The sequence below is a fragment of the Canis aureus genome, chromosome 9 (assembly GCF_053574225.1).
Source record: "Canis aureus isolate CA01 chromosome 9, VMU_Caureus_v.1.0, whole genome shotgun sequence".
NCBI classification, from domain to species: Eukaryota; Metazoa; Chordata; class Mammalia; order Carnivora; family Canidae; genus Canis; species Canis aureus.
The window spans coordinates 75793583-75821138 of NC_135619.1; the positions used below are offsets into that span (position 1 = coordinate 75793583).

The 27556-nt window shown below is 63.4% G+C and overlaps 1 protein-coding gene across 1 annotated transcript; it reads right to left on the minus strand.

Moving 5' to 3' along the window:
* Positions 1-1508: 1508 nt before the first annotated feature.
* On the minus strand, positions 1509-21220 carry AHNAK2 (AHNAK nucleoprotein 2). The gene is made up of 9 exons (XM_077910822.1): positions 21064-21220; positions 20640-20698; positions 20429-20527; positions 19756-19860; positions 18934-19075; positions 18445-18629; positions 9350-18289; positions 5696-9307; positions 1509-5653 (listed from the first exon to the last, which is right to left on the minus strand). Exons 1-9 carry the CDS (start codon positions 21203-21205, stop codon positions 1898-1900), a joined length of 17040 nt encoding a protein of 5679 aa, XP_077766948.1. The 5' UTR covers positions 21206-21220; the 3' UTR covers positions 1509-1897.
* Positions 21221-27556: the final 6336 nt, after the last annotated feature.

Here is a 27556-nt window from a genome sequence, read left to right on the forward strand (position 1 = left end):
GACTTTTCCACACGTGATGGCGTTGCCACACATCGCGGCCGACGACAGCGCACGTTACGACCTCCCGGCCCCTCCGGACCCCTTCTCTGGGGCCTGTGCTCAGCGCCCCGCAGGCTGCAGTGGGGGTGTGAGTGGGGCTGGGGTCTCATCACCTGTCCCACCAGCTCCGTTCGGCCCTCGCAGGCCGGGTGACCCAGGGCTGCTTGTCCTGCTGGGCCCGCCTCTGTGCCCTGGCACAGGGGCTTCTCTGAAGGACCAGCCACGGCCGAGGAGCTTGCTTCATCAGCCAGCGAGGACGCCGCGACAGACATCCGTCACATAATCACAGAAGGACGCATGTCACCTTTGTGCAAGCAAAGACGGGCTGTGCCCGCTCCCGAGGGGACGGGATCACACGGCGTGGGCTCCAGGGGGCAGGGGCAGGAGGGCCACGTTAGAGTCTGTCCACCGCGGCCACAGAAGGAGCCACGTGGAGGCATCCTGGGGGGGTGGGGGGGCTCTTGAGCCTCATCAAGCTAGGTCTCCCGCTGTGGAGCAGGCCTCCCGGGCTGCCGCTGAGGTGTGATGGCCCCTGGGCTGCTGGGTGGCCTCCACACCTGTCGTCGCAGCGTGGCCGGGAGCCCGGAGCCCTGCGAGCTCGGGGCTGACCCGCCCGGGACAAGGCGGCGGTGAGGCCAGGACCAGAGCGCCAACCCCCCAGGCAGCCCTGGAGAGCAGGGGGGGTCTGCGCGTATCTGCTCCTATGGGGCTCCCGTGCGGGACACGGGCAGCGGCCACGGCGGCCCCCGGGCCTTGGCTTGGGCCAGTGCCGCTCACGCACAGACGGGACCGGGAGGCTGTGGACGCCTTGCAGGGCTGCGTGCATCGCTGGCACCGTCCCGGGACCCTCGCAGGTCTGGGCAGGGCAGCAGGCTGAGCTCGGGGACCTTCTTCACCAGCGAGGATGCTGACGTGTAAGGGGCCGGCCGCAGCCTGTCGGCTCACCCGGGAGCAGAGAGAACGGGGGGACAGGGAGGGGCACCCCAGGGTGTGGGACAGCAGGACCCAGGTGTCCCACTCTGCTGTCCCTTGGGCCGCTGGCCAGCCCTGAGCCCCAGCGTAGGGGGCTCCCGCAGGGCAGGTGGGCTCCGAAGCTTTGGTCAGAAGCCAGGGGTCGAGAGAGGCCAGGGCCGCAGAGACAGGCTTCTGATCCAGCAGACGGGCCAGAACCCGGGGTCCACGCGGATTCCGATCCTGCCTCTGCAGGGCAGGTGCCTGGGTGGCTCCAAGTCCCCGTCCCAGCCCGCTGCCAGCACCCAACCCGCTGCCAGCACCCTGCCCCGGCCCCGGCTCACGGCAGGCTCTCTCGGCTATGCCCACAGTGCGCCCACTACCCGCCCGGCCCACCACGAGGTCCCAGGGGCCGTGCAGCAGCCCTGCTCTTCTAGGGCAGCCCGTAGAGATGAGTTCGGGGGGAGCACAAGCAGGGGTGTTCCGACCCGGAACAAAAGACCTCGCAGTCGGTGTGGTGGGATGCATCTTGTCCTTTATTGCCCGTCCAGGGGACAGCCGAGGAGGCTCCGCCCGCAGCCTGGCTGCATTGTGTACACTGCGGGGGGGTGGGGGCTCGGGGACCACGCGCGGGGCTGCACGGGCACTGGGATGCGCCAGACTTTAGCAACCCGACGTCTGCACCCGCGGACATTAGCAAGCCTCCGTCGAGGGGCTCTGCAGGGATGGGTCTCTGGAAGCGTGGGTAATGGAGACAGCACCCCAGCAGCCGGCATGGCCCCCGCCCCCCCGGCCCCACGTGGGAGGGGTCCGGCGGCTGGCGTGGGGCCTACTCTGGGAGCGGGGTGGACGCGGGGTCGGGACTGCGAGCGGCGGGGCCTCCCCGGAGGACTCCGCCAGCCGGTGCTCACTTGCTGGCGGGCCTGGGCGCGGACGGCTGGCGGGCGGCCCCGTGGGGCTCCAGCAGGATGAGCTCGGTTCTCGCCGCCGAGGCCACCATGCTCCCCGGGGCCCGCTCCCCGGCGCCCCGCTCTTCGGGGGAGAAGCTTTCTTGGGCGTCATAGAAGGTACCTGCCTCGTCTTGGGGAGTTTGCTCGGTCGGACTCGCCTCTTCTTCTGCACTTTTGCTTTTCTTGGCAGGGGAGGAAGAGAACCCCAACTTGGGGAATCGGAACCAGCCCCCCTTCTCCTGGGAGGGAGGCGGCCGCGCCGCGGGCTGGGTCTGCACCGGGGCCGCGCTCGGGGCTTCCACGAAGGCATCGGGGCTCGCCTCGGCCACGGAGGAAGAGAAGCCGACGCTCGGGAGCCAGAATCGGAACAAACCCGAGGCCCGTTTACCTTCCGGCCTTGCCCTGGGAGCCCTGCCCTCCCCTCCCAGGCCGGCGGCCGCCTCCTGGCCCTCCTCAGACGGGAATTCCAGAATTTCCGCGGGCTCCTCGTCGGAACAGCTGTCAGCAGGGCCGAGGCCAGAGTGAAGGTCGGATGAGCACTCTGGGGGTCCTGACAGGTCTACACTGGTGGAGATGATTTCAAATGGCTCTCCGGTGTCGGGCTGGAGGTCTCCAGAGACGGGGTCAGCTCCCGGGACCACTGGTTCAGGGGCCTCCGGAAGGCGCCCCCTCGGCCCGGAGTCGGCGGTCACCACGTGCACCCGCGCCCGAGCCGGGGCCTCTGGGACCCTCCCCTTCAGCAAGGAGAACCCATAAGAGGGTGTTTGGGTCTCAGACGCGGGGACCTCTGACTCCCGCACGATCTGGGTGGGAAAAGCCTCGGGCCCTGAGAGCTCAGTGTACACGGCCGTCACTGTGCTGTGCACGGTGACCTGGCGGCTCTCGGCCTCCGCGCCCTGGATGTGCACCCGGACCTTGCAGATGGGGGCGGCCTCCGAGGGGCCTCGGGCCTCGGCGGCTGTCGGGCTGCCGGGGGCCCGCACACCAGGGTCTTGCTCGTGCAGGGCCGTGTCAGGCCCGCTCTGCGCGCAGGGCAGCTCTCTGAGGCTGGGCACGAAAACATCAGCCTCCGAGCCGGGGGCCGGGAAGCTGAACCGCGGCACGGTTAAGGTGGGGAACTGCACGCTTAGCACAGAGTCTTCCCAGACTTGACCCACGTTGACCACGGAGACCTGAGACAGCACATCGGTGCTGGAAGCCCTCAGTCTGAGGGGGCCCTCCGGCTGGGAAGGCGGCTCCTCGGCACCCCCCGCCCCCCTGACCGGGCCCTGGCCTGCTGGCCCAGGAACAGGGGGCCGGCCTGCATCTCCCCGAGGGGCGCAGGGCTCTGCGGGTGCCCCGTGCACCTGGAGGGGCAGGGAGCCTGCGCCGGGCCGGACCCTGGCCTCGGAGGCCAATACCCCTGCCGCAGGGGCGTGAAGGTCCAGGTGCCTCTGTAGAACATCCGAGTAGGAGGGAGCCGGGCTGCCAGCAGCCGCCCCGTCTGCACCGGCCTCCAGGGGCTGCGGGGACTTAGGGGCGTCCACCTCTGACCCGGGTACACGGTCGTCCTGACCCTGCACTGCAGCCGGTGCCTCTCCTTCCCCTGGAGCGCTGGCAGCAGATGTGGGGCTCTGGGCCCCCAGTCCCGCAGACCCGGCTCTCTCCTTGGAGGGGCGTCTGAAGCCGGGCAGGCGGAGCGAGGGCATCCTAAACCAGCTCTCCCTGGACCCCGCCGGCGCCCCTCCTGCGGCCGTGGCCCGCTCCGGGCTCCCCACTGTCGGGGATAGCAGAAGGGGGTCTTCTGCTGAGGGGGCTGTCCCCTCCCCACAAAGCTGGCTTGTTGAGCTGTCCCCGAGCCCGGATTCCTTGGCGCTGCCTCCGAAAGACAGGCCGTGTTTGGAAACAGGAAGGTCACCCGTAGACAGGCTCCCCTCCACTGTGGCACCGCCGGGTCTGAGGTCAGAACTGGGAACACGGGCCGGTGGCAGGTGGAGGTTCACGTCCGCCCCTTCTGGGGGACCCGCGGCGGCGCCAGCACCCCCAATTCCACCCTCCCCGCTGGCCGTGTGGGCCCGGTCGGGGTCTCCCGGTAGCAGGCCGGCCCCTCCCGTGGAAGCCTTCACTCCAGGAGGGGCGACCGTCTGCAGGACCAGGGCCTGCGTTCTCACCCCTCCAGCCTCTCCCTCCTTCCCAAGAGCCACATCCCCATGCGCTTCTGTGGGTGGAACACGAACCCCAGGCGGGGCACCCAGAGCACCTGCATCTATAACCACGCTGACGCCAGGGTCGGCTTTGGACTCCGCCCCCTTCTTTGGGGACCAGCTGAAAGAGGGGAGCTTCAGCCTTGGTGCTTTTACGGGACTGCCTCTCCCCTTGCGCTCTGTACTGTCACCTGGGGCTTCCACGAGGGGCTCTGCTGAGGTGCCCGCGGTGGCGGCAGAGACAACTGCAGGTGGCAATTGGCTGCCTGGCATTGGGAACGCCGTGGCTTCCGTGGAGGAGGAGTCCGGCCCCTGCACAGGGAGGGGAGGAGACGTGGGGGACGCAAACTCTGCACCTCCAGGCTCCACTCCTCCAGGGTCCGATTTGGGGAGTGACACCCGGAACTTCGGTCGATGAAACTTCGGGAAAGTTACCCGGCCTAAAGATTCAGTAAGTGCAGTGTCCACTGGGGCCGTGGGCCCTTCAGACTGGGACAGGAGAAGGCTCTCTCTGCAGGTGAGGTCAACATCACCGGCCGCGCTGGGCGGCTCAGATGCCGCTTGAGACACAGACGGGGTTTCACAAGGCAGCTCGGGGGAGATGGGGCCTCTGGGGACAGTGACCTGGAACTTCGTAAGAGTGACACCATCACAAGGAGCAAGGCTCGAGATCTCGACCTCAGATTCCCGGACAGAGGTTATGGAGCTTTTAGCTGTTTTACCAGTTGGAGAGAAGACGCTGGGCATTTTAAAAAGAGATTTTTTACTTTTACTTTTTTCGTCACTTTTTCCACCTGACAAAGAAATATCACTTTCCACGAGGAAACTGTGATGATCATGATGACTGATGGAGATTCCCTTGTCTCCCAGGGACAGGTCGGCCTCCAGCTTGGCGCCGGGCACCTGGGTGTCCACCTCCACGCTGGGCAGGGTCACGTCCACGTCGGGGCCGCTCACCTCGGCTTTGGGGCCCTTCAGGTCCAGTTTGGGCGCCTTGATGTCCACCTGCGGCGCCTTGATGTCCACTTTGGGCATCTTGAGGCTGGGCATCTGTACCTTGGGCAGGTGGCCCTTGAGTCCGGCTGCGGCCGAGGGCTCCTGGGGCTCCCCCTCGGGCACTTGGCCCTCAGGGAGCTTCAGGCCCGCCGCGGGGGTTGTGAGCTCTAGGTCGGCAGGTGGGAGCTCAACGGTCACATCAGTGGTCTTGACGTCGGCCTCTACGGAGGGCACGGACACTTCGGCCTGGATCTTGGGCACGGACACGTCCACGGACGCCTCCAAGGACTTGCTCGGCGTCGACGCGCCAAAGGACGGCATCTTGAACTTTGGCAGTTTGAACTTGCTGTCTCTGGCGGCCACCCCCTTGTCTCCCAGGGACACGTCGGCCTCCAGCTTGGCGCCGGGCACCTGGGTGTCCACCTCCACGCTGGGCAGGGTCACGTCCACGTCGGGGGCGCTCACCTCGGCTTTGGGGCCCTTCACGTCCAGTTTGGGCGCCTTGATGTCCACCTGCGGTGCCTTGATGTCCACCTGGGGCGCCTTGATGTCCACCTGCGGGGCCGTGATGTCCACTTTGGGCATCTTGAGGCTGGGCATGTGGACCTTGGGCAGCTGTCCCTTGATCTTGACTCCTTCTGCTTTGCCCTTGAGCCCGGACACAGACACCTCTCCCTCGGGCAGGGACACCTCCAGCTCTCCCCCAGGGAGGTCCACATCGGCAGTGGGCAGTTGGACGGCAGCCTCGGGAGCTCGCATCTCCCCTCCCACGGAGGGCAGGGTGGCCTCCACTCCGACCTTGGGCACGGACACGTCCACGGAAGTTCCCAAATCCTTGCTCGGCGTCGACGCGCCAAAGGACGGCATCTTGAACTTTGGCATTTTGAACTTGCTGTCTCTGGCGGCCACCCCCTTGTCTCCCAGGGACACGTCGGCCTCCAGCTTGGCGCCGGGCACCTGGGTGTCCACCTCCACGCTGGGCAGGGTCACGTCCACGTCGGGGCCGCTCACCTCGGCTTTGGGGCCCTTCAGGTCCAGTTTGGGCGCCTTGATGTCCACCTGCGGCGCCTTGATGTCCACTTTGGGCATCTTGAGGCTGGGCATCTGTACCTTGGGCAGGTGGCCCTTGAGTCCGGCTGCGGCCGAGGGCTCCTGGGGCTCCCCCTCGGGCACTTGGCCCTCAGGGAGCTTCAGGCCCGCCGCGGGGGTTGTGAGCTCTAGGTCGGCAGGTGGGAGCTCAACGGTCACATCAGTGGTCTTGACGTCGGCCTCTACGGAGGGCACGGACACTTCGGCCTGGATCTTGGGCACGGACACGTCCACGGACGCCTCCAAGGACTTGCTCGGCGTCGACGCGCCAAAGGACGGCATCTTGAACTTTGGCATTTTGAACTTGCTGTCTCTGGCGGCCACCCCCTTGTCTCCCAGGGACAGGTCGGCCTCCAGCTTGGCGCCGGGCACCTGGGTGTCCACCTCCACGCTGGGCAGGGTCACGTCCACGTCGGGGGCGCTCACCTCGGCTTTGGGGCCCTTCACGTCCAGTTTGGGCGCCTTGATGTCCACCTGCGGCGCCTTGATGTCCACCTGGGGCGCCTTGATGTCCACCTGCGGGGCCGTGATGTCCACTTTGGGCATCTTGAGGCTGGGCATGTGGACCTTGGGCAGCTGTCCCTTGATCTTGACTCCTTCTGCTTTGCCCTTGAGCCCGGACACAGACACCTCTCCCTCGGGCAGGGACACCTCCAGCTCTCCCCCAGGGAGGTCCACATCGGCAGTGGGCAGTTGGACGGCAGCCTCGGGAGCTCGCATCTCCCCTCCCACGGAGGGCAGGGTGGCCTCCACTCCGACCTTGGGCACGGACACGTCCACGGAAGTTCCCAAATCCTTGCTCGGCGTCGACGCGCCAAAGGACGGCATCTTGAACTTTGGCATTTTGAACTTGCTGTCTCTGGCGGCCACCCCCTTGTCTCCCAGGGACAGGTCGGCCTCCAGCTTGGCGCCGGGCACCTGGGTGTCCACCTCCACGCTGGGCAGGGTCACGTCCACGTCGGGGCCGCTCACCTCGGCTTTGGGGCCCTTCAGGTCCAGTTTGGGCGCCTTGATGTCCACCTGCGGCGCCTTGATGTCCACTTTGGGCATCTTGAGGCTGGGCATCTGTACCTTGGGCAGGTGGCCCTTGAGTCCGGCTGCGGCCGAGGGCTCCTGGGGCTCCCCCTCGGGCACTTGGCCCTCAGGGAGCTTCAGGCCCGCCGCGGGGGTTGTGAGCTCTAGGTCGGCAGGTGGGAGCTCAACGGTCACATCAGTGGTCTTGACGTCGGCCTCTACGGAGGGCACGGACACTTCGGCCTGGATCTTGGGCACGGACACGTCCACGGACGCCTCCAAGGACTTGCTCGGCGTCGACGCGCCAAAGGACGGCATCTTGAACTTTGGCATTTTGAACTTGCTGTCTCTGGCGGCCACCCCCTTGTCTCCCAGGGACAGGTCGGCCTCCAGCTTGGCGCCGGGCACCTGGGTGTCCACCTCCACGCTGGGCAGGGTCACGTCCACGTCGGGGGCGCTCACCTCGGCTTTGGGGCCCTTCACGTCCAGTTTGGGCGCCTTGATGTCCACCTGCGGCGCCTTGATGTCCACCTGGGGCGCCTTGATGTCCACCTGCGGGGCCGTGATGTCCACTTTGGGCATCTTGAGGCTGGGCATGTGGACCTTGGGCAGCTGTCCCTTGATCTTGACTCCTTCTGCTTTGCCCTTGAGCCCGGACACAGACACCTCTCCCTCGGGCAGGGACACCTCCAGCTCTCCCCCAGGGAGGTCCACATCGGCAGTGGGCAGTTGGACGGCAGCCTCGGGAGCTCGCATCTCCCCTCCCACGGAGGGCAGGGTGGCCTCCACTCCGACCTTGGGCACGGACACGTCCACGGAAGTTCCCAAATCCTTGCTCGGCGTCGACGCGCCAAAGGACGGCATCTTGAACTTTGGCATTTTGAACTTGCTGTCTCTGGCGGCCACCCCCTTGTCTCCCAGGGACAGGTCGGCCTCCAGCTTGGCGCCGGGCACCTGGGTGTCCACCTCCACGCTGGGCAGGGTCACGTCCACGTCGGGGCCGCTCACCTCGGCTTTCGGGCCCTTCAGGTCCAGTTTGGGCGCCTTGATGTCCACCTGCGGCGCCTTGATGTCCACTTTGGGCATCTTGAGGCTGGGCATCTGTACCTTGGGCAGGTGGCCCTTGAGTCCGGCTGCGGCCGAGGGCTCCTGGGGCTCCCCCTCGGCCACTTGGCCCTCAGAGAGCTTCAGGCCCGCCGCGGGGGTTGTGAGCTCTAGGTCGGCAGGTGGGAGCTCAACGGTCACATCAGTGGTCTTGACGTCGGCCTCTACGGAGGGCACGGACACTTCGGCCTGGATCTTGGGCACGGACACGTCCACGGACGCCTCCAAGGACTTGCTCGGCGTCGACGCGCCAAAGGACGGCATCTTGAACTTTGGCAGTTTGAACTTGCTGTCTCTGGCGGCCACCCCCTTGTCTCCCAGGGACAGGTCGGCCTCCAGCTTGGCGCCGGGCACCTGGGTGTCCACCTCCACGCTGGGCAGGGACACGTCCACGTCGGGGGCGCTCACCTCGGCTTTGGGGCCCTTCAGGTCCAGTTTGGGCGCCTTGATGTCCACCTGCGGCGCCTTGATGTCCACTTTGGGCATCTTGAGGCTGGGCATCTGTACCTTGGGCAGGTGGCCCTTGAGTCCGGCTGCGGCCGAGGGCTCCTGGGGCTCCCCCTCGGGCACTTGGCCCTCAGGGAGCTTCAGGCCCGCCGCGGGGGTTGTGAGCTCTAGGTCTTCAGGTGGGAGCTCAACGGTCACATCAGTGGTCTTGACGTCGGCCTCTACGGAGGGCACGGACACTTCGGCCTGGATCTTGGGCACGGACACGTCCACGGACGCCTCCAAGGACTTGCTCGGCGTCGACGCGCCAAAGGACGGCATCTTGAACTTTGGCATTTTGAACTTGCTGTCTCTGGCGGCCACCCCCTTGTCTCCCAGGGACAGGTCGGCCTCCAGCTTGGCGCCGGGCACCTGGGTGTCCACCTCCACGCTGGGCAGGGTCACGTCCACGTCGGGGGCGCTCACCTCGGCTTTGGGGCCCTTCACGTCCAGTTTGGGCGCCTTGATGTCCACCTGCGGCGCCTTGATGTCCACCTGGGGCGCCTTGATGTCCACCTGCGGGGCCGTGATGTCCACTTTGGGCATCTTGAGGCTGGGCATGTGGACCTTGGGCAGCTGTCCCTTGATCTTGACTCCTTCTGCTTTGCCCTTGAGCCCGGACACAGACACCTCTCCCTCGGGCAGGGACACCTCCAGCTCTCCCCCAGGGAGGTCCACATCGGCAGTGGGCAGTTGGACGGCAGCCTCGGGAGCTCGCATCTCCCCTCCCACGGAGGGCAGGGTGGCCTCCACTCCGACCTTGGGCACGGACACGTCCACGGAAGTTCCCAAATCCTTGCTCGGCGTCGACGCGCCAAAGGACGGCATCTTGAACTTTGGCATTTTGAACTTGCTGTCTCTGGCGGCCACCCCCTTGTCTCCCAGGGACAGGTCGGCCTCCAGCTTGGCGCCGGGCACCTGGGTGTCCACCTCCACGCTGGGCAGGGTCACGTCCACGTCGGGGCCGCTCACCTCGGCTTTGGGGCCCTTCAGGTCCAGTTTGGGCGCCTTGATGTCCACCTGTGGCGCCTTGATGTCCACTTTGGGCATCTTGAGGCTGGGCATCTGTACCTTGGGCAGGTGGCCCTTGAGTCCGGCTGCGGCCGAGGGCTCCTGGGGCTCCCCCTCGGGCACTTGGCCCTCAGGGAGCTTCAGGCCCGCCGCGGGGGTTGTGAGCTCTAGGTCGGCAGGTGGGAGCTCAACGGTCACATCAGTGGTCTTGACGTCGGCCTCTACGGAGGGCACGGACACTTCGGCCTGGATCTTGGGCACGGACACGTCCACGGACGCCTCCAAGGACTTGCTCGGCGTCGACGCGCCAAAGGACGGCATCTTGAACTTTGGCATTTTGAACTTGCTGTCTCTGGCGGCCACCCCCTTGTCTCCCAGGGACAGGTCGGCCTCCAGCTTGGCGCCGGGCACCTGGGTGTCCACCTCCACGCTGGGCAGGGTCACGTCCACGTCGGGGGCGCTCACCTCGGCTTTGGGGCCCTTCACGTCCAGTTTGGGCGCCTTGATGTCCACCTGCGGCGCCTTGATGTCCACCTGGGGCGCCTTGATGTCCACCTGCGGGGCCGTGATGTCCACTTTGGGCATCTTGAGGCTGGGCATGTGGACCTTGGGCAGCTGTCCCTTGATCTTGACTCCTTCTGCTTTGCCCTTGAGCCCGGACACAGACACCTCTCCCTCGGGCAGGGACACCTCCAGCTCTCCCCCAGGGAGGTCCACATCGGCAGTGGGCAGTTGGACGGCAGCCTCGGGAGCTCGCATCTCCCCTCCCACGGAGGGCAGGGTGGCCTCCACTCCGACCTTGGGCACGGACACGTCCACGGAAGTTCCCAAATCCTTGCTCGGCGTCGACGCGCCAAAGGACGGCATCTTGAACTTTGGCATTTTGAACTTGCTGTCTCTGGCGGCCACCCCCTTGTCTCCCAGGGACAGGTCGGCCTCCAGCTTGGCGCCGGGCACCTGGGTGTCCACCTCCACGCTGGGCAGGGTCACGTCCACGTCGGGGCCGCTCACCTCGGCTTTGGGGCCCTTCAGGTCCAGTTTGGGCGCCTTGATGTCCACCTGCGGCGCCTTGATGTCCACTTTGGGCATCTTGAGGCTGGGCATCTGTACCTTGGGCAGGTGGCCCTTGAGTCCGGCTGCGGCCGAGGGCTCCTGGGGCTCCCCCTCGGGCACTTGGCCCTCAGGGAGCTTCAGGCCCGCCGCGGGGGTTGTGAGCTCTAGGTCGGCAGGTGGGAGCTCAACGGTCACATCAGTGGTCTTGACGTCGGCCTCTACGGAGGGCACGGACACTTCGGCCTGGATCTTGGGCACGGACACGTCCACGGACGCCTCCAAGGACTTGCTCGGCGTCGACGCGCCAAAGGACGGCATCTTGAACTTTGGCATTTTGAACTTGCTGTCTCTGGCGGCCACCCCCTTGTCTCCCAGGGACAGGTCGGCCTCCAGCTTGGCGCCGGGCACCTGGGTGTCCACCTCCACGCTGGGCAGGGTCACGTCCACGTCGGGGGCGCTCACCTCGGCTTTGGGGCCCTTCACGTCCAGTTTGGGCGCCTTGATGTCCACCTGCGGCGCCTTGATGTCCACCTGGGGCGCCTTGATGTCCACCTGCGGGGCCGTGATGTCCACTTTGGGCATCTTGAGGCTGGGCATGTGGACCTTGGGCAGCTGTCCCTTGATCTTGACTCCTTCTGCTTTGCCCTTGAGCCCGGACACAGACACCTCTCCCTCGGGCAGGGACACCTCCAGCTCTCCCCCAGGGAGGTCCACATCGGCAGTGGGCAGTTGGACGGCAGCCTCGGGAGCTCGCATCTCCCCTCCCACGGAGGGCAGGGTGGCCTCCACTCCGACCTTGGGCACGGACACGTCCACGGAAGTTCCCAAATCCTTGCTCGGCGTCGACGCGCCAAAGGACGGCATCTTGAACTTTGGCATTTTGAACTTGCTGTCTCTGGCGGCCACCCCCTTGTCTCCCAGGGACAGGTCGGCCTCCAGCTTGGCGCCGGGCACCTGGGTGTCCACCTCCACGCTGGGCAGGGTCACGTCCACGTCGGGGCCGCTCACCTCGGCTTTCGGGCCCTTCAGGTCCAGTTTGGGCGCCTTGATGTCCACCTGCGGCGCCTTGATGTCCACTTTGGGCATCTTGAGGCTGGGCATCTGTACCTTGGGCAGGTGGCCCTTGAGTCCGGCTGCGGCCGAGGGCTCCTGGGGCTCCCCCTCGGCCACTTGGCCCTCAGAGAGCTTCAGGCCCGCCGCGGGGGTTGTGAGCTCTAGGTCGGCAGGTGGGAGCTCAACGGTCACATCAGTGGTCTTGACGTCGGCCTCTACGGAGGGCACGGACACTTCGGCCTGGATCTTGGGCACGGACACGTCCACGGACGCCTCCAAGGACTTGCTCGGCGTCGACGCGCCAAAGGACGGCATCTTGAACTTTGGCAGTTTGAACTTGCTGTCTCTGGCGGCCACCCCCTTGTCTTCCAGGGACAGGTCGGCCTCCAGCTTGGCGCCGGGCACCTGGGTGTCCACCTCCACGCTGGGCAGGGACACGTCCACGTCGGGGGCGCTCACCTCGGCTTTGGGGCCCTTCAGGTCCAGTTTGGGCGCCTTGATGTCCACCTGCGGCGCCTTGATGTCCACTTTGGGCATCTTGAGGCTGGGCATCTGTACCTTGGGCAGGTGGCCCTTGAGTCCGGCTGCGGCCGAGGGCTCCTGGGGCTCCCCCTCGGGCACTTGGCCCTCAGGGAGCTTCAGGCCCGCCGCGGGGGTTGTGAGCTCTAGGTCTTCAGGTGGGAGCTCAACGGTCACATCAGTGGTCTTGACGTCGGCCTCTACGGAGGGCACGGACACTTCGGCCTGGATCTTGGGCACGGACACGTCCACGGACGCCTCCAAGGACTTGCTCGGCGTCGACGCGCCAAAGGACGGCATCTTGAACTTTGGCATTTTGAACTTGCTGTCTCTGGCGGCCACCCCCTTGTCTCCCAGGGACAGGTCGGCCTCCAGCTTGGCGCCGGGCACCTGGGTGTCCACCTCCACGCTGGGCAGGGTCACGTCCACGTCGGGGGCGCTCACCTCGGCTTTGGGGCCCTTCACGTCCAGTTTGGGCGCCTTGATGTCCACCTGCGGCGCCTTGATGTCCACCTGGGGCGCCTTGATGTCCACCTGCGGGGCCGTGATGTCCACTTTGGGCATCTTGAGGCTGGGCATGTGGACCTTGGGCAGCTGTCCCTTGATCTTGACTCCTTCTGCTTTGCCCTTGAGCCCGGACACAGACACCTCTCCCTCGGGCAGGGACACCTCCAGCTCTCCCCCAGGGAGGTCCACATCGGCAGTGGGCAGTTGGACGGCAGCCTCGGGAGCTCGCATCTCCCCTCCCACGGAGGGCAGGGTGGCCTCCACTCCGACCTTGGGCACGGACACGTCCACGGAAGTTCCCAAATCCTTGCTCGGCGTCGACGCGCCAAAGGACGGCATCTTGAACTTTGGCATTTTGAACTTGCTGTCTCTGGCGGCCACCCCCTTGTCTCCCAGGGACAGGTCGGCCTCCAGCTTGGCGCCGGGCACCTGGGTGTCCACCTCCACGCTGGGCAGGGTCACGTCCACGTCGGGGCCGCTCACCTCGGCTTTCGGGCCCTTCAGGTCCAGTTTGGGCGCCTTGATGTCCACCTGCGGCGCCTTGATGTCCACTTTGGGCATCTTGAGGCTGGGCATCTGTACCTTGGGCAGGTGGCCCTTGAGTCCGGCTGCGGCCGAGGGCTCCTGGGGCTCCCCCTCGGGCACTTGGCCCTCAGGGAGCTTCAGGCCCGCCGCGGGGGTTGTGAGCTCTAGGTCGGCAGGTGGGAGCTCAACGGTCACATCAGTGGTCTTGACGTCGGCCTCTACGGAGGGCACGGACACTTCGGCCTGGATCTTGGGCACGGACACGTCCACGGACGCCTCCAAGGACTTGCTCGGCGTCGACGCGCCAAAGGACGGCATCTTGAACTTTGGCATTTTGAACTTGCTGTCTCTGGCGGCCACCCCCTTGTCTCCCAGGGACAGGTCGGCCTCCAGCTTGGCGCCGGGCACCTGGGTGTCCACCTCCACGCTGGGCAGGGTCACGTCCACGTCGGGGGCGCTCACCTCGGCTTTGGGGCCCTTCACGTCCAGTTTGGGCGCCTTGATGTCCACCTGCGGCGCCTTGATGTCCACCTGGGGCGCCTTGATGTCCACCTGCGGGGCCGTGATGTCCACTTTGGGCATCTTGAGGCTGGGCATGTGGACCTTGGGCAGCTGTCCCTTGATCTTGACTCCTTCTGCTTTGCCCTTGAGCCCGGACACAGACACCTCTCCCTCGGGCAGGGACACCTCCAGCTCTCCCCCAGGGAGGTCCACATCGGCAGTGGGCAGTTGGACGGCAGCCTCGGGAGCTCGCATCTCCCCTCCCACGGAGGGCAGGGTGGCCTCCACTCCGACCTTGGGCACGGACACGTCCACGGAAGTTCCCAAATCCTTGCTCGGCGTCGACGCGCCAAAGGACGGCATCTTGAACTTTGGCAGTTTGAACTTGCTGTCTCTGGCGGCCACCCCCTTGTCTCCCAGGGACAGGTCGGCCTCCAGCTTGGCGCCGGGCACCTGGGTGTCCACCTCCACGCTGGGCAGGGTCACGTCCACGTCGGGGCCGCTCACCTCGGCTTTGGGGCCCTTCAGGTCCAGTTTGGGCGCCTTGATGTCCACCTGCGGCGCCTTGATGTCCACTTTGGGCATCTTGAGGCTGGGCATCTGTACCTTGGGCAGGTGGCCCTTGAGTCCGGCTGCGGCCGAGGGCTCCTGGGGCTCCCCCTCGGGCACTTGGCCCTCAGGGAGCTTCAGGCCCGCCGCGGGGGTTGTGAGCTCTAGGTCGGCAGGTGGGAGCTCAACGGTCACATCAGTGGTCTTGACGTCGGCCTCTACGGAGGGCACGGACACTTCGGCCTGGATCTTGGGCACGGACACGTCCACGGACGCCTCCAAGGACTTGCTCGGCGTCGACGCGCCAAAGGACGGCATCTTGAACTTTGGCATTTTGAACTTGCTGTCTCTGGCGGCCACCCCCTTGTCTCCCAGGGACAGGTCGGCCTCCAGCTTGGCGCCGGGCACCTGGGTGTCCACCTCCACGCTGGGCAGGGTCACGTCCACGTCGGGGGCGCTCACCTCGGCTTTGGGGCCCTTCACGTCCAGTTTGGGCGCCTTGATGTCCACCTGCGGCGCCTTGATGTCCACCTGGGGCGCCTTGATGTCCACCTGCGGGGCCGTGATGTCCACTTTGGGCATCTTGAGGCTGGGCATGTGGACCTTGGGCAGCTGTCCCTTGATCTTGACTCCTTCTGCTTTGCCCTTGAGCCCGGACACAGACACCTCTCCCTCGGGCAGGGACACCTCCAGCTCTCCCCCAGGGAGGTCCACATCGGCAGTGGGCAGTTGGACGGCAGCCTCGGGAGCTCGCATCTCCCCTCCCACGGAGGGCAGGGTGGCCTCCACTCCGACCTTGGGCACGGACACGTCCACGGAAGTTCCCAAATCCTTGCTCGGCGTCGACGCGCCAAAGGACGGCATCTTGAACTTTGGCATTTTGAACTTGCTGTCTCTGGCGGCCACCCCCTTGTCTCCCAGGGACAGGTCGGCCTCCAGCTTGGCGCCGGGCACCTGGGTGTCCACCTCCACGCTGGGCAGGGTCACGTCCACGTCGGGGCCGCTCACCTCGGCTTTCGGGCCCTTCAGGTCCAGTTTGGGCGCCTTGATGTCCACCTGCGGCGCCTTGATGTCCACTTTGGGCATCTTGAGGCTGGGCATCTGTACCTTGGGCAGGTGGCCCTTGAGTCCGGCTGCGGCCGAGGGCTCCTGGGGCTCCCCCTCGGGCACTTGGCCCTCAGGGAGCTTCAGGCCCGCCGCGGGGGTTGTGAGCTCTAGGTCGGCAGGTGGGAGCTCAACGGTCACATCAGTGGTCTTGACGTCGGCCTCTACGGAGGGCACGGACACTTCGGCCTGGATCTTGGGCACGGACACGTCCACGGACGCCTCCAAGGACTTGCTCGGCGTCGACGCGCCAAAGGACGGCATCTTGAACTTTGGCATTTTGAACTTGCTGTCTCTGGCGGCCACCCCCTTGTCTCCCAGGGACAGGTCGGCCTCCAGCTTGGCGCCGGGCACCTGGGTGTCCACCTCCACGCTGGGCAGGGTCACGTCCACGTCGGGGGCGCTCACCTCGGCTTTGGGGCCCTTCACGTCCAGTTTGGGCGCCTTGATGTCCACCTGCGGCGCCTTGATGTCCACCTGGGGCGCCTTGATGTCCACCTGCGGGGCCGTGATGTCCACTTTGGGCATCTTGAGGCTGGGCATGTGGACCTTGGGCAGCTGTCCCTTGATCTTGACTCCTTCTGCTTTGCCCTTGAGCCCGGACACAGACACCTCTCCCTCGGGCAGGGACACCTCCAGCTCTCCCCCAGGGAGGTCCACATCGGCAGTGGGCAGTTGGACGGCAGCCTCGGGAGCTCGCATCTCCCCTCCCACGGAGGGCAGGGTGGCCTCCACTCCGACCTTGGGCACGGACACGTCCACGGAAGTTCCCAAATCCTTGCTCGGCGTCGACGCGCCAAAGGACGGCATCTTGAACTTTGGCAGTTTGAACTTGCTGTCTCTGGCGGCCACCCCCTTGTCTCCCAGGGACAGGTCGGCCTCCAGCTTGGCGCCGGGCACCTGGGTGTCCACCTCCACGCTGGGCAGGGTCACGTCCACGTCGGGGCCGCTCACCTCGGCTTTGGGGCCCTTCAGGTCCAGTTTGGGCGCCTTGATGTCCACCTGCGGCGCCTTGATGTCCACTTTGGGCATCTTGAGGCTGGGCATCTGTACCTTGGGCAGGTGGCCCTTGAGTCCGGCTGCGGCCGAGGGCTCCTGGGGCTCCCCCTCGGGCACTTGGCCCTCAGGGAGCTTCAGGCCCGCCGCGGGGGTTGTGAGCTCTAGGTCGGCAGGTGGGAGCTCAACGGTCACATCAGTGGTCTTGACGTCGGCCTCTACGGAGGGCACGGACACTTCGGCCTGGATCTTGGGCACGGACACGTCCACGGACGCCTCCAAGGACTTGCTCGGCGTCGACGCGCCAAAGGACGGCATCTTGAACTTTGGCAGTTTGAACTTGCTGTCTCTGGCGGCCACCCCCTTGTCTCCCAGGGACAGGTCGGCCTGCTTCCTTTGTCCGTCGGATCTTAGGTCCTCACCCACTGTTGGGTGTATCCCTGGGGTGTCAGGTTTTCTTTCCTCATCCTCTATCCGTGTTGTTCTTTCCTCAGTGTGCAGCGTGGACACTGTAATGGTGCTTCTTCCTTTTCCGTCCAGTTCCAGCTCTGGTTTTTCTCCTGCTGGTTTCCCATCCTTCCTGGGTGACCACCCAAAAGAGGGAATTTTGAACCTGAGCGTTGTAGTCCGGTCCTCCTTCCCATCTCTGTCCTTTTCTCCTTCTTTCTGGTGTCCATCCCCGTGAGCTGCTGCGGCTCCCTCAGCTCCTCCCTCTCGTTCCAGCAGGTGTACTGAGGGTCTCCTGGGTGCAGGTGCCTCGGGTTCCTGCCGCCCCTCCTCTGTGAAGAGGGCCTTCTCTGCCAGGGTCCCTGCCTGCCCGTGCACCTGTCCCTGCACTGCTGTGGCATCCTCTGTATCTTGTATTCTTTCCTTGGCAAATTTAAACCGCGGTGTTTTTAAGGTGGTGGGGATTTGGATTTGGAATTCTGGTTGGCGGCCCTGTGTGTCTCCTTTGCTCTGCAGAGCCGATCTGGCAATCCCAATTTCTATGCCGTGGTGTACCCCACCTTGTCGTGGGGCTGAGCCCGGCCCCGGCCTTCCTTCGGACACAGCGTCCTCCTGGTCCTTCGCCTCCTTTGTCTTCCTCCGGTGCCTGGATGCCTCGCTCGCGCCTTCCCCCAGGGCTCCCTGGCTGGGCAGAGCCAGTGGCCCCTCTGGCACCTCTGCCGTCCTGTCCTCTCTCCTGCTGTCCATGGTGGCCTCACTGGCCTTTTGGCTGTCCTCGTGGGATCCGGCCTCCTCCACAGCGCCGGCCGCGAGTGGTCCGACTTGGCCTGCCGTGCCCGGTCGCCCCTCCAGCGTGGGAGCCTTCCCTGAGCGCACCCTGAATCTCAGGTTCAGGAAGCTCCTCCTCCGCTGGTCGTCGGGGTCTGCCTTCTGCTCCCGCTCCTCTGCTGGCAGCTGTGCCTCCGTGTCTGTGCTTGTGGGGGACACTTCGGGGGCACCTCCCCGCCCATAGGCCTCGGAGGAGCTGTGTGACCTCCGCGGGCCTGGCCTGCGCTTGCTCGTTATTGATTGGAATTTGGGCCAGGAGAGCCTCTCCTTCTGGGGACGCCTGCCTCTGCCCTCCCTGGGCTTGGCGAGCAGTCTCTCCCGGTCTCCACTCCCCTCCAGGGTCTGCGGGGGGGTCTCTCTGCACCCATCGGCAACATCTTTGTCCTGAAACACAAGGACAGTGAAGTTGGCGCTGCTGGAACAAGACATCTGAGCCCTGGGCTCAGAGCACAGAGGACGGTTTGGTGGCGCCCCCCAGCCCCAGTCCCGGGGGCGGGGAGGCCCGACGGGGCCCAGCCTCCGCGCCCGTGCTGCCTCACCTGCCCCTCGCTGCCCTCCGGGCCAAGCTGAGCCCCGCTCGAGGCCCCTTCCTCGTCCTCTGCGGCAGGATGTTTCCGTTTGATTTGGAACTGAACCTTGTAGGGCTCTGAGTACTGGAGAATTTTGAGAGCGTCTTCATATTTAATGTTGTCAAAGAATATGGTCGCGCTGAGCAGCTGATCGCCTAGAGAAAGACAGGGTGGGTCCTGGGCGTCAGCTCCCGGTCCCGCCATGACCTGGACAGATGCGACTCCAGGGGCACGTGAGACAGGCCCCCCTGACAGGGAGCCCACCCCGGCCTCCAGGGGCCCTGCTGGGAAGGAGGCCACCCCGCGGCCCCGGCGAGGAAGCCCTGCACGGCCGGTGGCCGCCGCCTGGACTTGTCTGGGCAGCGTCAACAGGGGCACCCCGAGGTATAGGTATGGCCCATTTCCCCCCAGGTCCCTCCCGTCCCGTCGGGGACCCCGAGTTGGGGGTGGTCAGCACACCTTCTCTTAGGCTGAAGAGCTTGGCAGCTGAGGAGTCCTTCAGCACTTGCTTAACAAAAATGCCCTGGTCCCCGCCACCTGTGACGCTGTAGCCGCTGGCCCCAGCTTCCACCTCGGTCTGCAGCGTCACCTCTGTTGCCTCCTGCGTGGACCGGAGCAGAAGCAGGTCAGGGCTATCGTGAGCTTCTTCCTATGCCATCGTGGGCATCGGTGTGGGGCCCTACCTCCCATGAGCACGGGGACCCCAGAGTCCCGCCCATCATCCGGGGGACACAGGGCACGAGTGGGAGCCCCCAGACAGGGCCCAGGCCGCTGCGTCCACGCGCTGGAGGAGAGCCAGCTGCCGGCCACGTCCCGTGGGAGCGGCACCCCTCCTGCCAGCACTAGGGAGCCGAGTCCGGGCCCAGGAGGCTCGGTGAGCAAACAGGGGGGCCTTCAGCGGCCAAAGGCTTGTTCATTCTTCACACGCACTCCGAGCGTCAAAGGCACGCAAGGAGGCTGGTGTTCAAACACAGGAGGGTCACGAGGGCAAGTCTGACGCAGCAGACAGTGCGACCAGCGCTTTGGGTCCAGCAGAGCTTTAGAACTGAGGGAGCCACCGATGACAGCACATGCTGCCTCGGGGCAGGGCACCCTCCTCACCGGGAGGCCCCAGAATCTAGCACCTTCCACGCTTTGTGTAGGAAGCGGGCAGCACTTTGCCCATTGTAGAGCCGAGAACACTGAGGTCTGTGTGCCTGGGTCTGCCCGGCCAGGGGTCTGGCCTCCAGGGGCCCCTGCAGAGACCCCAGCTCCCTGACCCTCAGGCACTGCCTCACCCACCTGCCTACGACTCATCCTGGAGAACGTCCGTGAGTCCCCTGAGTCTCGCTTCCACCAGGATCTCCGTCCTCCAGAGCCCGAGGAAGCCCGCCTGCTTGGTGTGTCCTGCGGCCACAGATGCCAGAGGTCACCCCCTACCCGGCCCAGGGAAGGACTCGGGAGGCCAGGAGGCCCCAGAGCAGTGCTGCGTGCACAGGGCGCTGGTCTCATGGGAAGGGGGCTCGGTGACTCTCGGTCCTGCTGCTTCCTGCAGGGCCCGGCCTCGGGCCCCGCACCCACGCCCAGGGAAACCCCACAGGAACTGGGGTTTTGTGTGCAGGGTAAGAAGGAAACACGGCAAGAACAAGTCCTTTAGTAAATTCACCTGCTCCCATGCCCGCCCCCCCGCCCCCGGGCCTCGTCTCCAGAGACACGCGAGTGCGCACACATCCAGAGCACTGAGCCTCTCTCCCACACGCGTGCACTACCTCAGCTGCGTCTTGGCCCACTGATCGGAGGGGTCCTGGGGGACGGAGGGGTCAGAGAGGATGGCGGGAGGGGTATAACTGTGGCCCAGTGGGCAGCAGGCAGGGCAGCGTGGCTGCACAAATGGGGGGGTGATGAAGGAGGCGCGGCTGCCCATGGCCCCAGCTGCCTGTCCCTCAGCCTGGGGGTCCCTGTCCAGCAGCCTTACCGGGAGTCCAAAGCTGGCACCCTCAGCGGCGTATTCATACACAGGTGAGGACCCCTGTGGGCGTGGCCGAATGATCTCGTCCACGGGTCCTTCCGTCACCTGGTGGGAGACAAAAACCAGGTAACCCTCAGCCACCTGGGCTCTGCCCGGGGCCCAGGAGAGGCTGGGGGCTGAGTGGCGAGGGCGTGCATGCTCCCGGGGCCTCGCTTACAGACTGGTCCTCTTCCGTTTCTGCATCTGGCTCCTCGGGCTGCAGCTGCCGGCCAGACACTGCAAAGAGAGAGGCTGAGTCAGTGGAGCCTTGTAGGTGGGGAGACCAGATGGTGGACCCCGGCGGGACGGGGGACGGGGCCCGGGCGAGGCCGTGCACTGTGTTTGTGCCCGCATTGCCCCATCCTGGACCCTGGGTCTGAGAGCACATGCAGGGGTGGGGAGGTTGTGACGTGAGGCCAGATGGCAGTGAGCCCGCACAAAGTGGACTTCACAGATGGAGGCCAAGGAAGTCGCTAACAAACCCAGGGTAACAACGATGACAGCCCTGGGGCGGCCAGAGTCCGCGGCGGCTGCGGAATCTCACCCGGTGTCCAGCACTCAGCCAAAAGTTACACGACACGCCAAGAGCCTGTGATGCATACCAGGGAACAGAACTCCCGGGAGCTCTCTGAATGCCCACGGAGGGGGCTGCGCACACTTCACGGCAACTGCTGTAGGTGGAAAATACCACCGCTCAGTGAAGGGAGGTTGTCGTCGAGGAAGAGCAACTGTAACAGGCTCCATGGATATTCTGGAGTCGACGGGACGCCTGGGCGGCTCAGCGGTTGAGCATCTGCCTTCAGCCCAGGGCGTGATCCCAGGTCCCGGGATCGAGTCCCCCGTCGAGGGAGCCTGCTTCTCCCTCTGCCTGTGTCTCTGCCTCTCTGTGTGTCTCATGAATAAATAATTAAAATCTTTAAAAAAAAAAAAAAAAACAGGCACAAGGTTGTAGGAAGCAGGGGTTGGGCAACTTTTCTCTAGAAGCCCAGACAGTGACTAGTCTAGGCTTTGCAGGCCACGTGAGCCGGGGCAGAGGAGCCACGTGAGCACGGCAACAGCCTCAACTCCCCAGACCGGCAGGCGGGGTTAGTGCACAGGCCAGTCTGTCCACTCCCCAGATGGGAGGCGCTCATCCCGGGGCCGTCTCGTTGGAATCGCAGCATATACAGATGCGGCCCATATGTGACCACCATGGGAGGGGGCGGGGGCCAGCGCACACGCTGGATTGAAGTTTCTGTACTTTGCCAGAAGGAAGTCAACATTACTAGGGCTATGCGTGGACACAGGCGTGGACCGTAAACAGGCTCACGAGTCTGGGGCGACGGAAACGTCCCAGAACGGATCGTGGTGATGGTCGCACAACTCCATAAAGTCACTAAAAACGATTGAATTGTACATTCACAACTGGGGGGAGGGTTTATGGCGTGTAAGTTATCCCTCCACTGCGCCGTGAAAGAAAAACATAATCTGGGCAGCCCGGGTGGCGCAGCGGTTTAGCGCCGCCTTCAGCTCGGGGCGTGATCCTGGAGGCCCGGGATCGAGTCCCACGTCCCACATCGGGCTCCCTGCATGGGGCCTGCTCCTCCCTCTGCCTGTGTCTCTGCCTCTCTCTCTGTCTCTCTCTCTCTTTCTCTCTCTGTGTCTGTCATGAATAAATAAAATTTAAAAATCTTTAAAAAAAAAAAGAAAAACATAATCGCACAAAATGAAAACGACAAAATGTGAAATTTACCACATGTAGACGTGAAGCAAATGACAACTGTAGCTTGAAGGATGGGGATGGGGAACGGAAGTTCCTGGTGAGTTCTAAGGTTCTCACGTTATACACGAGGCCAGTGCACTGCGACGGGTACAGAATACACCATATGAGCCACAAAGGAGGCATTACCGAAGACGCGGCGCTAATAAGCCAGGAGTGGAAATGACATGGAATCCTAAAACTACGTTATCTATAAATACCTACAATGCGTGTGTGGGTATATATATAACATATATTACTGCGCAGTTATATATGCGTAAATGTATTTAGTCAATCCCAAAATATAGTAAGGAAGAAGGGGGAACAGAGCAAGGATAAAATAGGAAGCCATTAGCAAGACGGTGGGATTTCAACCAACCACACGGACAATCACATTAACTATAAAGGGACTTAATAATTCTAACCAAAAGGTAGAGATTGTCAGAGGAGATTTAAAATAGCAAGACCTGGGACGCCTGGGTGGCTCAGCGGTTTAGCACCTGCCTTCGGCCCGGGGCGGGATCCCGGGGTCCCCAGATCGAGACCCACGTCGGGCTCCCTGCGTGGAGCCTGCTTCTCCCTCTGCTTGTGTCTCTGCCTCTCTCTCTCTCTGTGTCTTATGAATAAATAAATAAAATCTTATTTATTTAAAAAAAAAAGAAAGACCTATCCATATGCTATTTACAAGCACTGGGTTATAAACATGAAGCTTTAGATCGGCTAAAAAGTGAAAGGAAAGAAAAACATACACGATGCACTTACTATCCTCACATGTCATAGCAATGAAAAGTATAGGGGCCCCGGGTGGCTCAGTCGGTCAAGCGTCTGACTCTTGGTTTCGGCTTCGGTCACAATCTCAGGTTCCGCGTTGAGCACAGTCTGCTTCGGTTTCTCTCTCCCTCTCCCTCTGCCCCTTCCCACTACTCACTCTCTCGCTCTCAAATAAACAAATCTTTTTAAAAAGGGAATAATTCGGGGATCCCTCGGTGGCTCAGCGGTTTAGCGCCTGCCTTCGGCCCAGGGTGTGATCTTGGAGTCGCGGGATCAAGTCCCACGTCAGGTTCCTTGCATGGAGCTTGCTTCTCCCTCTGCCTGTGTCTCCACCTCTCTGTGTGTGTGTCTATCATGAATAAATAAATAAATCTTAAAAAAAAAAGGGAATAATTCTTAAAAAAAAAAAAAAAAAACCAATGAACTTAATGTCTGTATCCACCTAATAACAGAGGGTATAAACACAGAAGAGAAAACTGGCAACCCTGACAGGACACTTAAATCCACAATTTGGACAGGAGATCCTAGTCCTCCTCTGGGTACAAAACAGGACACGTGGGATCCCTGGGTGGCGCAGTGGTTTGGCGCCTGCCTTTGGCCCAAGGCGCGATCCTGGAGACCCAGGATCGAATCCCACATCGGGCTCCCGGTGCATGGAGCCTGCTTCTCCCTCTGCCTGTGTCTCTGCCTCTCTCTCTCTCTCTCTCTCTCTCTCTCTCTGTGACTATCATAAATAAATAAAATTAAAAAAAAAAACAAAAAACAGGACACATAACAACAGGTGAACCACCTGTGAACTGGTGAGACCACACTGGCACTAAGAGACCACTCCACCTTCGGACAACAAAATACACCTCCCTCCTATGTGCACGTGGGACATTCACCAAGATAGACTATGTGCCGAAATGACTATGTGTCATTGAAAATGTCTCAGTAAGTTTAGGGGCAAAGGGGGGCCGGGGAGCACAGTGGTTTGAGCATCCGACTTTTCGTTTCAGCTCAGGTCGCGATCCCCCCTCCGTGCTCAACAGGGAGTCTGCTTGAGAGTCTCTCCTTCCCTCTGGCTCTCTCCCAGGCGAGGCCGTGCACTCCATTTCTTTCCCTCAAAAATAAATCTTTTAAAAAAAACTGAAATAAATAAAATGTTTCACTAAGTTTAAGAGAATTTGAATCACGCCCAGTGGAATCAACACAGTCTGATATAAATATAAAAGATCAATGAAACAGAATAGAAAGTCCAGAATTGGTCGATTGATTTTTGACAAAGCGGCCAGGTTATTTCAATAGGGAAATCACAGTCTTTGCAACAATGGTGCTGGGACAACTGGATGTGTGTTTGGAAAACAAAACAAAACAAAAAACAAAACAAAAAACCTGGACTCTTACATAAGACATAAAAATGAATTCAAAATGAATCATAGAGCTAAATGTAAAACCTAAAACTATAAACCTTGCAGAGGAAAACACAGGACATTCTGTGCCACCCTGGGGAGGCGATGTTTTCTTAGAACAGCAAAGGTGTGACTCACAAAAGAAAATGCGATAAATTATATTTCATCATAATTAAGTACGTCCGGTCTTGAAAGGCATTCTTAAGGAAATGCAAAGGCAACGTGTAGATCTGACAAAGGACTCGCATCCAGATAAACTCTGACAAATCAATACAAAAACACCAAACAAAAACAACCCCACCTCAGTTAAATATGGGCGAAAGCTCTGAACAGACCCTTGACAAAAGAAGCTGCACCGATGCCCACGAGAAAAGACGATCAACTTCCTTAGCCAGGCAGGAAAACGCCAATTAAAACCAACAGAACAGAACAAAGACCCCAGAACCAAACTCACAGATGCAAAGCTGCGGGAAATGGACGGTCTTTTCCGTCGCCCGTGTGGGGCCGTTGGCTATCCCCGGGAAAAACGTTAATCTCAACATTATGGCAGCCCCAGAAAGTAGTGATTCCGCGTGGGCTGTAGAACCCGAGCAGAAGGTCTCACGGCAAAGCTTCCAGCAGATAAATAGGAATGACTTTGGGGGAAGGGAAACAAATCCTAAGCAGCACAGGGAAGACGCTGGGCCCACGGGGTATGGCTGAGAAAGCGGTCTAGGTCACGGCGAAGAGCCTCCGCTCCCCAGAAGACCCCACGAGGGAGCCAGCCGTCAGGCCACGGACCGGGCAGAGATGTGCAACGCGCTGGCCGAACCAAGGCCTCCTCCCCAGAACGCACGGAGAATTCTTGCAGACCAGAAGGAAAAGACAGACAACCCAGTAGAAAAACGGGCAAGACTGGAGGGCGCAGTCGGTCAAGCACCGACTCTTGATTTTGGCTCAGCTCACGATCTCGGGGTCATGGGATCGATCCCTTCCTCAGGCTCCGCGCTCAGCGGGGAGTCTCCTTGGGATTCTTTCTCCCTCTGCCCTTCCCCCCACTCCTGCCTGCTCTCTCTCTCTCTCTCTCTCTCTCTCTCTCTTTCTCGCACGGCCAGCTCAGCTGCAGGCACAGACCCTCGGGGAGCGGAGGGGCTGCGCCTCGTCCCGGGGACACGTGTGTGGCCACCTGGGGAAAATGCCTCAAGCCGCACACTTACAACTTGCACTCCTTCTCGAGAGAGACTTTAAAAAATTCTCCATGAAACTGAAATGAGGAAATGGCAGACTTCATGGCCACAGGTTTGAACCTTCAGACGGGCAGGACCCACGTGCAGAGGAGCGCCGTGCCAACGCCGCACAAGGAGAAGCGGACTCTCCATGGTTGTGTCGTGGTTGAACAATGAAAGCAGTATTCACGGCCTTTCCAGCAACACGACTCCAGCCCCCCACCCCCGGGACCGTACTACGCATTCCAGGAAGAGACAGCGCTGGGGACACCCTGGCATGCCTGCCTGGGCCTGGGGACACCCCTTCTCCAGACGCCCACACTGCTGGGGACCAGGGGGACAAGCCCCCCTGCCAACCACACAGGCGCCCGCCCACCCCCGCCAGCCCCGTGGGGTGGGCACCCCGCTTCGGGGACCGGGCAGGTCCTTGTCCCTGTGGAGCACATGGGGGCCCAGTCCCTGCAGGAGCGTGGGTTGGGCTACTGCACTCTGGCCAAGCTGCTGTGTGGCCCTGAGCAAGGCCGTCCCTCCTCCGGGCCCTGATTTCCCCGTGGGCGTCTGAGGGCTGCTGCGTGTGCCCAGGAGAACCAGAGGGCCTGCCAGGGCGGGGGCACAGGGTGGGGACACAGAGTGGGGACAGCCCTGCCTCCGACTCCCGGCCTCGCCTCTTCTCCACGAGCCTGCTGCCCCCGCACAGCAGCTGACGCCGACGGCGGCTGACCCTACTCTCCGGCCTCAGTTTACCACCCAGGCCCCCCCAGGCCCTTACCCCCAACCCTGGGGTGGGGGGTCGCCGTGTGTTAGCAACAAGGAATGAGAATGCCCAGCCTGGAAGAGGGAGCCGCTTGCCCAGGGCGGCCACCTGGGGCGGGGCGCAGGGGCCCGGCTGAGTCCCAGGGAGGCGGCACTCACACCACGGCCAGCCCAGCACACAGGGGACCCACAGGGGCGAGAGGAGGGTGTGCCCCGGGGAGGGGCCAGGGGCTTGGGGAGCCTGCCAAGCTCACCGCCGCCCAGCGCCTCCGCGGCCGCAGCCCTTTCTGTGAGTCAGACAACAAAACAAGATCCCGGTGGCCGCCCTCTCCCGGCAGGCGACCCGGAGAGGCGGGCTGGGGGGGGGGGGGAGGGAGTCCCACAGGCCTGGGACAGGACCCCCAGGCAGGGCCTCCAGCCGGCGGCCAGGCGGGGGGAGGGGGCCCACCGCAGGGAAGGCTCCCGGGCAGGGCAGGGATCCCCGGCCCTGAGAAGCTGCACCCCCAGATCGACCCCGGGGTGTCTCACGGGCGCGAGGGCCAGGGCGTAGGGAGCGGCGGTGTGGAGGTGGGCGCACGCCTGCTCGGGGATCCTGGGGACCCAGGCAGGCCCAGAAGCCCGCTGCCCTGCTCCTGCGGGCCAGCTGCAGTGCTCGTACCCGCACCCGCACCCGCAGCCGCTGGGCGGTGAGGAGCAGGCCCTGGAGGGGCGGGCCCAGCCCGAGGCCACCGGCTGGAAGGTGGGGCTGCGGGGTTAAGCCCCGGGTCCCTGGGCGCCCCTCAGAGCCGCCAGCTGGCCCCAGCCTGGCCCAGGGTCACACAAACAGGAAGGAGGAAATCCTGCCTGCTGCGGGGCAGAGCTGCCAGGGGCCTGCCGGCCTCGGACCTGCACCCCGGGGCGGGAGGCCGAGGCACCCCAGAATCCCCCAGAGCATCGTCCTGCCGGGCCCTGCGACCAGAGGGCCCCCCTCAGCCGTGAGTGCAGGGGCAGCGTCCTGTCAGCCTGACCCGGGCCCTGCCCCCTATGGCCCCACAGATGGGCTCTGTGGGGACTCGGCTCAGCAGCCACATCGAATAATGACTACTAATACTTCGGGGCGAGCCAGGGACTCTCAGGCAGCCCTCCGCCAAGTGGGGGTTCTCAGCGGCAAGTGTGCTTAACCAAAGCCCAGTTTGCATGGAAACTGGCCGCCCTCCAGAGGGGCCAGGGACGGTGGGCGCATTTGCATGTCACCAGG

What these genes read in the sequence shown, in the direction of transcription:
- AHNAK2 (XM_077910822.1), bottom strand. Translation starts at nt 21,205, where the DNA reads ATGGAGCCTGTTACAGTTGCTCTTCCTCGACGACAACCTCCCTTCACT. An exon ending in CCAGGATGAGTCGTAGGCAG is followed by an intron (nt 19,076 to 19,755) that starts GTGGGTGAGGCA and finishes CGGTCCACGCAG; the next exon opens with GAGGCAACAGAGGTGACGCT. An exon ending in GCTCTTCAGCCTAAGAGAAG is followed by an intron (nt 18,630 to 18,933) that starts GTGTGCTGACCA and finishes GTCTTTCTCTAG; the next exon opens with GCGATCAGCTGCTCAGCGCG.